The sequence below is a fragment of the Castor canadensis genome, chromosome 2 (genome assembly GCF_047511655.1).
Source record: "Castor canadensis chromosome 2, mCasCan1.hap1v2, whole genome shotgun sequence".
Lineage (NCBI taxonomy): Eukaryota > Metazoa > Chordata > Mammalia > Rodentia > Castoridae > Castor > Castor canadensis.
This window is the reverse complement of record NC_133387.1, coordinates 189,167,280-189,181,436: the sequence shown is the minus strand read 5'-3', so window position 1 is coordinate 189,181,436 and position 14,157 is coordinate 189,167,280. Positions and strand designations below refer to the sequence as shown.

At 39.7% G+C, this 14,157-nt stretch overlaps 1 protein-coding gene and 1 non-coding gene across 3 annotated transcripts in view; one reads left to right on the top strand and one right to left on the bottom strand.

The window, feature by feature from the left end:
• The first annotated feature begins 2,085 nt into the window (after positions 1 to 2,085).
• Positions 2,086 to 14,157, top strand: part of Dlat (dihydrolipoamide S-acetyltransferase) — a 33,496-nt gene continuing 21,424 nt past the window's right edge. For both annotated transcript variants that reach the window (XM_074066735.1, XM_074066734.1), the window contains exons 1-7: positions 2,086 to 2,456; positions 2,893 to 2,994; positions 3,297 to 3,421; positions 3,575 to 3,725; positions 6,957 to 7,083; positions 9,668 to 9,855; positions 11,020 to 11,176. In XM_074066735.1, coding sequence (XP_073922836.1) covers positions 2,178 to 2,456; positions 2,893 to 2,994; positions 3,297 to 3,421; positions 3,575 to 3,725; positions 6,957 to 7,083; positions 9,668 to 9,855; positions 11,020 to 11,176 — 1,129 coding nt within the window. In that variant the 5' untranslated portion in view covers positions 2,086 to 2,177. The remainder of the gene's footprint in view (positions 2,457 to 2,892; positions 2,995 to 3,296; positions 3,422 to 3,574; positions 3,726 to 6,956; positions 7,084 to 9,667; positions 9,856 to 11,019; positions 11,177 to 14,157) is intronic.
• Positions 5,605 to 5,711, bottom strand: LOC141420988 (U6 spliceosomal RNA). Its single transcript, XR_012445696.1, has one exon. It is a non-coding gene; the product is annotated as a U6 spliceosomal RNA (small nuclear RNA).

Below are 14,157 nucleotides of genomic sequence, written 5' to 3'. Positions count from 1 at the left end.
GTCTTCCAGTTACTTATTTTCAACTATTAATTGGCTATCCCACCATTATGTACAAAACTCAGTCTTTCACTACCAACTAATTTCTCTTTTCATCTACCCACTGTGAATCACTGTTATCCCATTCTACTTTAAACCTGTGTTGCTTTTCCTTAATTTCTTTTATCCAATCTCTTTAGGGAACTTTAGGCTTATATTCTCAGGACTGATTTGACCTAAGGACACCTACCCCACCTGTAGGGTCACCTTGCTACCTCTGGACTATTTGAGTTGTGCTTTCTTATAATTTAGCTATCCCTAGGTCAAAAGTATATTCAAAAGGCCAACTCAATATTCTTTGAAAAATGCAGAACAAAGTTTAAGCCAGCCTACCCAAGTGAACCACAGATCACCTCACGCTTTATAACAAAACACTAATTTAGATCCACCTGTTAGATTCAAATGCAGTGGAAGTAGCAAGCCAATTGAAAATAGTTAAAACATGTTTATACAAATGTTTATAAAGTTACAGTATCAGCCCTTTCACTAATAACAAGTATTCCATTGCTGCTTCTAATTGTAAGTAAAGTTTTATATAATTAATACCCTTCATTTTATTTCAAATGCTTTTTCATTTAATCTGGAAAATTTATGTTTCTGAATTACATTGTCAATATATTATTCTGTTAGCAGTCTTGTCTGTTTATTTTCAATTTCAGTAGGTATGAAGTATTCTCTCTCTGCTGTCTTAATTTTCCAAGCTAATTATTAGCAAGACTGAATGTTCAAATATTGGCTTTTTTTTTTTTTCAGACAGCTGAACTCATTATCCAGTGCTAGGATTACAGTCATACACCACCATGCCTGGCTGTTGGTTTAATTTTGTTCCCTCCAGTTTCTTTGTGTTCTTGATGTTTTCTGGCCATCTGTACACTAGGTACTTGGTGATATAAATACAGTATCTACTGCCTCCTAATCTAAATGTCATCTTCAGCTTAGAAATGATATTATATGGTAGCCATATTCAAGTGATCCTAACAAAGTGTGTATGTAAGTTTTCATTAATTAATTCAAATAACATGCACTCAATCACCCACTATTTACTAGCTACTATACTAAACTCTGGAGATGTCAGAAAAACAACAGACATGATTTCTGCTCTCACTGGTTTACAATTTAGTTTTGTAAGCCGCCAACAACGTTTTGTAAATCACCTACCCCATAGGCAAGTGTAGTCCCATAGAATTACGTGGCCCAGAAATTATATACATATATATAGCCCGGTGACATCGTTGCCATCTGCCTTGTATAAATGGCAGTGTATGATGTTCACAGCACAAAACAGCTGTATCTCAAACAAAACAAAGCTTGTGACTATTTAGAAGGATTCTACGGTCATTAGGAGTAACTCAAATCCGTCTCGCACACCTGCCTTCGTACAGGCACTACACTCAAATCCCGCAACAGGACATCTAAATACGGGGATGTACCTTTCACACCGTTTGGCTGGAAAGCCTGTTACTCCGTTTCCGGTGTGGCTACACAGCTGGAGTGAAATCTCTGTAACCCAGCCCGGCCTCGCAGGGCGGGTCCCTAGCGGGTCGCGTTTGGATCTGCAGGGGCCAAGGGGACATCACCTGACCTTTGGGTGCCCCGCGGGTCGTTCCGTGCTCCTTTTTATTTCTGGGGTGCACTCCAAGACCTCGCCCCCTGACCTAAGGCTTGGGATTATTGCCCCATCAATCTTTGTGCTCACCTCCCCGCTCTTCCTTAAAACAAAACCGCTTCTCCCCGCCCAGCCTCCGTAGGCCCCGCTCTCTCCGCCTTTTTTAAGGCTGTCACCTCTCGGCCACAGTCTTCACCTTCGGAGCCCCGTCCTACCCTTAGGGATACCTCGCCTAGGACCCCACCACCTTCCCGCTCTCTCTTTGCGCCTGCGTGGGTTCCGCAGGAATGTCCCCGTGCCCAAGGCTCCGAAGAAGCCGCCCCGATCCGCTTCGGGTGTCCTCCCCCGACTCGCCGTGGGCCGGGCAGGAGCGGGGGTGCCGCGCGCAGCCGGCGCCGGGGGCGTGGCGTGAGTGCTCGGAGCGGGTTTTACGACAACGTGCGGCTGCGCGGAGTGGCTGACGGCAAAGCCGTGCTGCTCCGGGAGAGGTCACTGCGGAGACTGTAGGTTTTTGGGGAGTGGGGTCTGTGGCACTATGTGGCGCCTGTGTGCGCGACGGGCCCAGAATGTAGCCCCGAGGGCAGGCCTCGGGGGTCGATGGACGGCCTTACGGGAGGCACCCGGAGCCCCGCGCGCGAGCCCGCGGTCTGGCGCCCCTCCGGTTCGTTGCCTCAGCGCGACCACTGGGCATGGCGGGGTCGGGTCACTATGCCGGTGGAGCTCCAGATCTGGCGCCCCACCGCGGAACCATTTCCTGTTGCGGCTGTTGGGATCGTCCAGCCGTCGCTGTTATAGTCTCCCCCCTCATCAGAAGGTGAGTCCCCGACCCGGGACCCCGTTGTCCTTCAGGGCAGGTTTCTTGGCCTTGGTCTTGGGATTCTCCTTCGGAGGCCTCAGTGATCCTCTAACTCCTCCCAGTGTCTCGTCGCCCCTTGACCAAGACGGCTCCCATGCTTCCCACTCATGATTTCTTCTATTGAAAGAAGAGCTCCACGCCTGGGGCGCTAGGCAAAAAGGTCTGCCCAGGTTCCTGCTTTGTCAGATTCACAAACCACTGCATGTTGTGAACTCAGCCGGGCAGGAACTCTCTGTGCATCCCCAGTGCCTAATTTGTAATGGCACTCAGACTTGTAAAAAACTATTATCGTGTTTTAATTGTACAAAGAGGTTTCATCAGTATAGCACTGGCTTGAATGAAACATTAAACCAGACTGAGGAATCAAAATTAATACTTCTTTTTCTCTTTCCAGGTTCCATTGCCTTCTCTTTCCCCCACAATGCAGGCAGGCACCATAGCGCGGTGGGAAAAAAAAGAAGGGGAAAAAATCAATGAGGGTGATCTAATTGCAGAGGTATGTTGTAAAATATGCAGATGATTTTAAGGGACTGGCTTTGTTAAACAGATTGAATTTTAGCTTTCTGCTTAAGAAACAGATTTGTTCCTTTTATAGCTTGATAGCAGAGATGACAGGTTAGCTAAGTTGTCAACAGCTGGCCAATCTCCTTTCCCCCCAAGATGTTTCTGAATAATTTCTTCTTTCAAATCTGTGATAATGGCTTTATCTTCACACAACTGTTACTGTGTAATTCTAGATACATGCTAATACACTGCATATTGGTAGTACAAACCTAAATTACTGCTTTGTGTTAAAAGGTTGAAACAGACAAAGCCACTGTTGGATTTGAGAGCCTGGAGGAATGTTATATGGCAAAGATACTTGTTGCCGAAGGTACCAGAGATGTTCCAGTTGGAGCCATCATCTGTGTCACAGTTGGAAAGTGAGTAGAAAGCCCTGTAATTTGTGGAAGTTCAGTGCTTATTAGATTATCATAATTCAGAATTGAGAAATTAGAAGTCAGAGACTTTTGAAGACTAATGTGGGAACTGTTTGCTTTGTAATCCCCTTTTTATGCATTCTTTCTCTTCTTTAGGCCGGAGGATATTGAGGCCTTTAAAAATTATACATTGGATTCCTCAGCAGCACCTACCCCACAAGCAGCCCCAGCACCGACTCCAGCTGCTGCTGCTTCACCTCCACCTTCTGCTCAGGCTCCTGGTAGCTCATATCCTACTCACATGCAGGTGAGGCTCAGCTTCTGAGGATTTGCTCTTGATAATTTATTACTTATCCATTTTTCATATCACTTTCTGGAAACTGGTGTTAAATGTAGTTTGCTCTCATCATTTGGGAGTATATAGAGATTTAACCATAAAATTGACAACCTGTATTCCTAATTGTTATTTCCAAATATGTATACCTTTGTACACAGGATAATGCTTAGAAGAACATAATGTACAGATTTTCAGGATTATTTTTGCTAAATCTTACTCCCTGTATAGAAAGAGTTTGTAGTAGGTGCCAGGTGCCATCTTTTGAATATAAGTCCCCAACTGGTGTTTTCCTTTTATCTTTGGCAGTACTAGGAATTGAACCCAGGCCCTTACACATTAAGCAAGTGCTCTACCACTTGATCTATGCCCCTAGTTTCTCCCCCGCTTTTTAAATTTTGTTTTTGAGATAGGATCTCACTACCTTTTGTCCTGGCTGACCTCGAACTCTCTATTCTCCTGACTCCACCTCCTGAGTAGCCAGGCATGGGCTACCATGCCCAGCTGGTGTTTTTCTTTGGCATATGGTAGTCTGTTTTTCAAGAGTACATGAGGTGTTCCAGTAAAATTTACAAATGAGGAAACTGACAATAAAGAATAAATGTGAGCCAGGGATGGTGGCACACGCCTGAATCCCAGCACTCAGGAGACTGCAGCAGGATTATGAGTTCAAGGGCAGCTTGACTACATAGTAAGACTCTGTCTCAAAAAACCAACAAAACAGTTGTTTTTAAAATGTGAAATGGACATAATAGATAGCATTCTAATAAAGTCAGAGGTCATGAGTATAGTCATTGTTGCTTCTATTAACTATTAACTAACTCAGTTTCTAGGAAACTGAATCTGTTTATTAGATATTAGAGTTGGTGTGTGTGTGTGTTTGTGTGTGTGTTTGTGTTTGAGTTAGAAGTGAATTAAAAAACCTAGTTGTCCTTTTTCTAAAGGAATAAACCTGAACTTTCCTGAACTTACTTACTTTATTTGTAGAATATTTTGTGTAGGAATCTAAACCTAAACTTTCCTTAACTTACTTACTTTATTTGTAGAGTATTTTGTGTAGGAATCATTTTCTTGTTTGGAAATAATGTTCCACTCCATGGTCTATTGGTAGCAATTACTTATTATAAAATTTTTCCTGGTCTTTAGTTCTCATGATTATTTTATCCTGTCCAGAAAATTCTGTTGCATTATTTAAGATCTCATTTCTCTCCCATTTTATGTCTGTGACTTTGTATGCAAGTGTTAGGATTGTGCCTTAATTGTCCTTTAAGCTACTGTATAGAGATTACTCACTAATTTTTAAGAAGCAGATGGGACTGGAGGTGTGGCTCAAGTGGTAGAGTGCCTGCTTTGCAAGTTGGAAGCTCTTAAGTTCAAACCCTCGCCCCACCACACACACCACACACACAAAAGCAGCAGCAACACAAAAGCAGCAGCAACAGATGAAGTTGGCAAACTCTGTTGAACATGAAAAGCATTTTTTCAAGCATTTTGTAAGTTTTGTTTTACTACCCATCCCCATTTCTGGAGATATTTTTGGTTGAAATTATTTTTCCCTCAGTATACATCTATTGTTAATTAGATACAGGAGACTAAGAAGAGAGCAAATGAAGTCCATAAAACTGAATAACCATCCAAATTCAGTGGACACACAGCTGTGTAAGTAGGAAATCAATTTTTAATTTAGATCAGCCAATCGATGTTTTGATTTATTGAACTGAAAGTGACTATTATAAGATAGTTTTTGAGCAGGTACCAGTGCCTCCTGCCTGTAATCCTAGCTACTCAGGAGGCAGAGATCAGGAGGATCACAGTTCAAGGCCAGCCTAGACAAATTGTTCTTTTTTTTTTTTTTAATGTGGAATGCTTCATGAATTTGCATGTCATCCTTGTGCAGGGGCCATGATGATCTTCTCTGTGTCGTTCCAATTTTAGTAGATGTGCTGCCGAAGTGAGCACAGATAAATTGTTCTTCAGACCCTATTTCAAAAATACTTTACACAAAAGGGCTGATAGAGTGGTTTAAGTGGAAAAGCACCTGCCTAGCATACATGAGGCTGAGTTCAAGCCCCAGCATCCCCGCCCCCCCCCCCAGAAAAAAAGTTTTTTGAGGGCTTGGGGTGTGGCTCAATGGTTAAACGCTGTTTAACATGCATGAAACCCTGGTTTTAATCCCTAACACCAAAAACATGAACAGTTTAAAAAAAAATTTTTTTTTTGTGGTACCGGAGGTTGAACTTGGTCTTGCACTTGCTAGGTAGGCAATCTACCACTTGAACCAACCGCCAGACTTCTGTTTTTAAATTTTTTTATTTTTAAAAATGTATTTAAATTGAGGACTGGGAGTGTGGCTCAACTGGTCAAGAACCTGCCTAGCATGCACAAGGCTCTGAGTTTAAACCCCAGTACCTCCAAAAAACAAACAAAAAAGTTAATTTAAATTGACAAAATTCTAAGTTGATAAATTTGTAATTAAGATGTGTTTTGAAATATGTGTATTTAGTTGAATGGCTTAATGGAATTAATTAACACATATTTTCTTCACTTTTTTGTAGTGGGGACACCTAAAATCTATTCCTTTAGTAATTTTTAAGAATATAATACTATAGTCACCGAAGAATAGATTTTTTTGTTGTTTTTTTTCATCTCTAGTGCTGGACATTGAGCCTAGGGCCACATGCGTGCTGGGCAAGTCCTCTACCACTGACTGACATTCCCAGCCCCAAGAATACTTAAGATTAGTTTTATTAAATCTCTGGCTAGGGAGTTTGAAGCAAATGTGGTTTCCCATGGTTGAAAAGGTAAATAGATGTTAAGTGCACAGCACAACAAAATTTCAACAGAGCAGTCTGGGCCAAGATCATTCTGTGAAAACAAAAAATTCCATATTAACCTAAGTTTTAATGAAAAGGTGTTCTGTGATTAGATATTTAATGAGGAATTAATTTTGACTGTCTGAAAGAAAGCTTTCCTGTCTGCCTGTTTTTAGCTTTGGAGAGTGGGTCAAAGTATGATTGATCAACTATGAAACTTTAGACCTGTAGGATAATTTAACTGTTGGGAAACTGACACACTGGGCTTTTTCTGTGATAGGTATTTGGAGTGTCATAGTCACTATCACTCTGAAACTATATGTGCTTGTCTGAGTGTTTCTGTGTTTAGTGTTTCCTGTTATTAGGTGGTAATATGTATTTGTTTCTACAGGTGCTTCTTCCTGCCCTCTCTCCCACCATGACCATGGGCACAGTTCAGAGATGGGAAAAAAAAGTGGGTGAGAAGCTAAGTGAAGGAGACTTACTGGCAGAGATAGAAACTGACAAGGCCACTATAGGTGAGATTTCTTCAGCTGTTAATGGTGAGACTCTGAGTTTTCCAATGAGGAAGAGGATTGGCATCCTTTCCTACACTGAGTGAGTGATAATATGAAAATTTTACAATTGTTAGGATTCCTTTCCTGGGACAAGATATTTTATAACAAAGATGTGCAGAGTTAGATTTGTCAGTTCCACACTGCACTCACTGAATCAAGGGTATGTCAACTATGATGGCTTAAGAGATTATTCTTAGGTCAGAGTTTGCTTCTTTGTTTTTATTTTATTTTATCTTTTTGGCACTTCTGGGGTTTGAGTGAACTCAGGGCCTCGAGTTTGCTAGGCAGATCAGAGTTTGCTTTTTAGCTTTATTTTTATGTTATTAAAAAGCTATATCAGAACTGCCATTGTCTGAACTGGCAAAAAAGAAAAAAAGGAAAAAAACACCTACAAGCAGGAAAATACCAAAGAATAACAGATGACTTGGAGAACTGAAATCAGGGTTTTTAGATTGTTCTCGTTCTTTGAGAATGACATACATGTCAGTCTTTTCGATATATCTTATTTCCATGTACCCCCTATTTTAAATTTGTTTTTATGTTCAGAAATAAAACCCACACGCATAATCATGTATATTTGTGTTAATACTTGTAGACATTTCTAGGTATTAGAAATTTAAGGGCTCCGTGAAAAGGAGGTTTGTCCGTTCCATAGATAGAGCAGGAGATCCTCGGGATCCTCTGCAGTGGTGGTTTTCAGATTATGTTCTTCAACCCACTGCCATTCCTGAACACCCTGGGTCAAAGGGAAATTAAAGAGTAGGACCCTACCATGTCTGTCCTCCCTCCCCATTCCACCAGAGCAATTCCTTTTCAACTTTTTGTGTATTGTACTTCCTTATAGGGTTTTTTTGTTTTTGTTTATGATTTTTTGAGACATGATCTCACTGTGTAGCCCAGGCTGGCTTTAAACTTGGCAATTTTCCTGCCTCAGCCTCCTGAGTCCTGGGGTTACAGATGTATGCCACTACTCAGCTTTTGTTTTGCTGTTTTACTTTTGCAACTCTAATGTTTGGTTTCCTTGCATGAAAAGCAGTAACTAAATAAAATATATGTCATCAACACCATAGAAATCCCAGTAATGCTGAATTTCCTCACATTGAAATTTTAAAGTTCCAAGAATGCTTTTACAGCTGATATCCCACATCTCTGTCCAGCTTGGTCACTCCCTTAATTTGGCTTCCATGTAATACTGATTTTTAATAATAAAACTGATCCCATCCTAGAGTCCTGTGAGTTTTCATGAGGACTTCCCATAGAGATGTTTTTAATAACTGTTAGAACTCACCATGGTCTGTAGTCTCACAGACTGATTTAGCAGATACAGTTATCCTTTAGTATCCAGGGATTGGGCCCAGAAAAAAAAGCCTGTACATGTTCAACACACATATAATTTTTCCCCAAAAATGTCTTCGGTCCCCTGGATTTGGAGGGCCAACTGTATTTATTGTGGTACAAGGTACTGTTTCTAAGTACTTGAAAAATACTAGTTTATTTAAATTCATAACATCCCTGTGAGGTAAGAATAGTCATCACTTTGTATTTGTGGGTAGGGTGGGGAATTGGTTCCAGAACTCACTCCTCACTAGTAGCTGAAGTGGTAGGCCCTGAGTTCAAACCCCAGTGCTACCTAAAAAACAAAGTAGAAAAGAATACAGGACTCACTCCTCCACCAAAATCTTCAGACACTCGAATTCCTTATATAAATTGGCATAGTTGTGTTGTTTTTGGTTTTTCTTTTGGTGTTCTGGGAATTGAATGCAGGGCCTTGTGCATCGAAGCAAGATCTCTGCCACTGGTCCTTACTCCTCCTCCTCCAATATACTTTAAAGCATTTCCAGGTTATTTATAATACCTAGTACAACAGTAAGTGCTATGCAAATAATTGCTACACTGTAATGTTTAAGGAATAATAGCAAAAGAAAAGTCCATACAAGGTTAATACAGGTACACACATAGTAGACCAAACTACATAGTACATGTGATCAGCAACGTAACATTTTTTATGACCTAAGTGTATGTTTATTACTACATACTTTTAGGTCATCATTTACATATTCAGTTACATTATGATATTCCATTACTGAACCAATTCAGAAAGAACAACAACCTCTTACCAAAAATATATATGAGTAGAAATACTAAGGGTAATTAGTGTACCATAAGTCCTCAAATATAATGCATCAAGCTTTCTAATACATGGATATACAAAATTAAATTGAGTAAACATGTCCTCTACTGACTCCAGTGGTATGCAAACATACCCTAAAAGCTTTTATTTTAAAAGAAACAAAGCTCTTCAATTTCACCAATGTAACATTTTGGTTTCACAGTGGTTGAATCCAGGGTAGTGGAACCTGTGGACACAGAAGGCTGATTATACTATAATTATCTTCATTTTATAAAGAAACTGAGACATATAGGTTAAATAGCTGTAAAAAGTCTATAGCTAGTGTGAGTAAAGTCTTTGACCTAAAACTCTGCTGTGGGTTTATAGGGGTAGTGGAATCTTTTAAGTACCATAATGTTTTTCTTTCTATTTAAGGTTTTGAAGTACAAGAAGAAGGTTATCTGGCAAAAATCCTCGTCCCTGAAGGCACAAGAGATGTCCCTCTAGGAACCCCACTTTGTATCATTGTAGAAAAAGAGGCAGATATAGGAGCATTCGCTGATTATAGACCAACTGGAATAACTGATTTAAAACCACAAGCACCACCACCTACCCCACCCCTGGTAGGTGTGCTTCTAGAATCAAGGGAATTTTTTTCTGTTCACCTCTAAATGGCATTTTATTAGATAATATCTTAGGTTATCTTCAGCTCCAAGATCCTGTGAGTAACAAAGGAGACAGAGGTAGTTCGTTAACATCTGTGGAGGCTTATGAGATGTGTTACTCTGCACAGTCACCCCATGGTCAGTAGTTTGATCCTTATACATCTTTTTTCCTCCTGCTGTCTTGAGTCCTGCTAAGAATAAAGCTGAGGTGACATGTTCTCTTTCTGCTTTAAGTATAAATATCATGGCTATGGAAGGTAAGGTTACATTCCCCATTTTCTGCTGACTTTACTATATAATCTCTGTCATTTTCAATCCTCCTTATACTTATATATTATCATAGGTCAAGCATATATTTGTAACACATTGGAACTTTGACGTAACATGACCTGTTTTGCACAGAATTTAGTATATCACCATATACTTTGTCCAGTACTCTGTATTATCCATCATGTGAATTTGTGTGAACTCCAAGCATAGACAACACTTAGAGTAAAGCCTCCATAGATGCTAGATCATGTGAGTTTGGACTAGGTGCACATTTCTCAGAGAAAACTTGATTTCTCACTGCTGTACAGTCATGAGAGACCGTGCAGTGTTGGTTTGTTCCTTAAGACACTTTTCAACATGGAACCTTGTAGTGTAATTGTAATTTTGTATTTTGAAATTAGATTAAGTAAAAATAAAAACCATGTTGATGTACTTAATGAGAATAAAGAAACTGCAAGAGATTAAAGTGAAGAGAGGTTATAAGGATATTATTCACTAGTCAGCCGTATTAAATTCCACACCTCTCCTTGTTGTCATGGAGTAAGATTACTTGATTTGTTCTGTCTTTGACAAAAATTATTTTTGTCTTTTTTTTTTTTTTTTGATGGTACTGAGGATTGAACTCAGGGCCTCGCACTTGGCTAGGCAAATACTCTACCACTTGAACCACACCCTCAGCTCCCAAATTACTGTTCTTGCTATTATATTGCTATGTTTGTTAAGCAGGAAAAACATGCATATGATCTTCGGAAGAAAGATAAATGTTATTTAATTAAAGCATCTTTTAACTTCTTAAAAGTGAACTATTAATCTTTGTAGTGGTTAATTAATAATTTGTAACTTTTTCAAAAGGTGGCCACTGTTGCAACTCCCCAGCCTTCAGCCCCTACATCCTCAGCCACTTTTGCTGGACCAGCTACCCCTGCTGGATCAAAGGGAAGGGTATTTGTAAGCCCTCTTGCAAAGAAATTGGCAGCAGAGAAAGGAATTGACCTTACACAAGTAAAAGGTAAGTCTCTTCCTGTGGAATGGTGTTGTAAAGTGAAGTTAGGTAAATTTCCTTACGATTATCACATGTACCTATGCATAGTTACATTAACTAGGATAGTAGGGAGGAGGGTGAGGAGGAAATACCCGTTATTCCTCACAGTACAGAAACTGTTCTTGTATTTTATTGAGTCTACGTAGATCTACCTGTAGAATTTAGATGCCTTTTTTTTCATTTTCCTCTATTCATGGGAGCTACATAATTATTGGTGACAATATATGTGCTAGTTGAGCAAAGTTGAGTTGTAAGCTTTGGTTGTGTAATAAGAAACCTTTTAGTGCTAAGTTGACTGAATGTAGTAATAAGCAAAGCAAAACATGAAGTTGGGGTGATTTGAAATGGCTTAAAATAATAAAATTCAAGCCAGGTGTAGTGGTGTATGTCTGTAATCCTAGTACTTGGGAGACTAAGGCAGGAAGTTTTCAAATTTAAGGCCTGCCTGGTCTACATAGTTAGCGAATTTCAGACCAGCCTGGACTATCACAAGATCTTGTTTCAAAAACCTAATAAATAAATTAATTAAAAAATAAAATCAGTATAAAACTGAGCTAAAACTCCCCAAAGGCAAGGAAAATATCCTTATTCATCTTTTTCTCCCCAGAGGAAAAAATGTAGCTTAGTGGTAAGACCATGGGATTGGCATGTTGGCTTGATTGTATTCTTTATGTAATATATCTTTAAGTGAATTACTTCTTAGCTTATGTATATCTTTAGATGAATTACCTAATCTATTTTTCCATCTCGGAAATTAATAGTGTACACATATAGAATTCTGAGAATTAAATGAGCTCTAAAGGTGAAGTTCTTAAACAGTGTCTAGCATGTAGTAAGTGCTCAATATATGTTGCCATTCCTGTTGCTTGGGACTTACTGCCTGGCTTTTAAATATTCTTGAAATAAACTTAAGCTAAAATTCAATGTAGGGTAATTAAAATACTTATTTGGAGAAGGAGGAAAATTACTATTTTGGGGACCTGGTTTGATGACTAGTTCTATGTGCTAGTCATTTAATTTGCATAACATTTGTTCAAGTGAGAATTATCATTATTGTTAGGATAAGAAGAGTGTCTTAAGGGATCTTCCTTCCTGTGAAATAAAAAAACTGCAGTTGAAGTCAAGATTTGTTTAAGCCAAAGCTGGTGGCTTACCCCTATAATCCTAGCTACTTGGGAGGCTGAGAATGGGAGGATCACCTTTTGAGGCCAGCCCAGGCATACAGTTTAGGAGACCCCCATCTCCAAATAACCAGAGAAAAATGGACTGGAGGAGGTGTGGCTCAAGCAGTAGAACACCTGCTTTGCAAGCATGAAGCCCTGAGCTCAAACCCCAGTTCTCCCTCCCCCCCACCAGCCAAAAAATATTTAATTCTAAAGCCTATTTTCTTCCCACTACCCTGTACTGCCTTCTGTCTTGATGTTCTACCATCCATAATTACTAAAGAAAAACATAGTTACTTCCTCATTTGTCCAGGTATGAGCACTCAGTGCTACAAGCTACTGCTTTTGTGGTTAGAAGTCAAGCTGATCCCAAAACACAAGAATAGGTTATAAATTCTTTTGGGCCCTCAAAAGATTCTTTTTTTTTTTTTTTTTTTTTTTTTGGTATGGTGGGTGGGTATTGAACTCAGGGCCTCACACTTGCTAGGCAGGCACTCTACCTCTTGACCCATGCCGCCAGCCCTTTTTGCTTTGGTTATTTTTGAAATAGGGTCTTGCTATTTATGCCAGGCAAGTCTGGACTGCATTCTTCCTATTTATGCCTCCTGGTGTAGTTGGGTGCTCAGCTATTGATTGAAATGGGGTCTTGGAATTTTTTCCTGTGCTGGCCTTGAGTTTCGATCCTCCTGATCTCTACCTCCCAAGTAGTTTGTATTATAGGCTTAATCTGGGCAGGATTGTTATAATATTGGAAGGTCCTCCCCTTTTTTTCCCCCACCTTCTGTTATTTTACTAGCTTACTGCCATTCTTTATGTATGTCTATTTAGAATCAGGGACTGTAGTATAAGTTGGAATAAATTTTAGAGAGAGGAGGGGTTAGGTTAATTATATCTGAAGAATTTAGACAAGTAAAGAAGGACCATTTAATGAATAGTTAGCAACACTGACTATCTTACTAGACTATCTTACTAGACTAGGCAGGGATGATTCATTTATTATTATTGAAGCAAATATTTTTAAGTATTGTCTGTCCATGAAGTACTTGTTCATAAGACGGATAAGATTTCAGTTTCAGGTTGCTTAATGTGGTCGACAATAAAGAGTTAATTGAACGAAATGGGAGTATAGCATACTACTTGTAGATGGGATTATGGGAGGGTGTTTTGGCAAGAAATAGAGTGCTTAAGAGTATTAGGGGGAATAGTGTTGGCCTTTATAGGAATGAAGGCTATTGTCTATTTTAGAGATACTTGCTAGACAGGTGCTCTACCACTTGAGCCACTTTGCCAGCTATTTTATCTGTTTTAACGGAGAGATCAGAATATAGGATGGGTTTATTGGTTTGGTAGTAGAAGATGAGAATTCTTCTCTGTTTGCTATTTCATCAGTAAGGTGTGAAGCGAGGGTATGATCTGGAGAATGAGTCTGGGAAGGATTGAGGTTAGAGAGATTGTAAAGTAGTCTTCTTAGAGATTGGGAAGGTGAATTTAAAGAAAACAACTGAATTTCTGGGCGGTTTTGTTTGTCCATTTCAGTTTTTGTGATTCTGAACCTACAGTACAGTTAGACAGCCACTTCTGAACTTTTTTCCTGGCAACATTAAGCTACTCTGTGCTTAATGAGCAGACAAGCAGTGTTACAGTTCTTCATTGGAATCATGACAACGGTCCATAGAATGTAAGCTGGGTAAGGAAGAAAGTGAAGATGACGGAGGTCACAGATAATGAAAGAGGAGTCAGTGGAGTGGAGTCTTGATGAGGTTGAAGAGATTTTGCAGTGGGGGC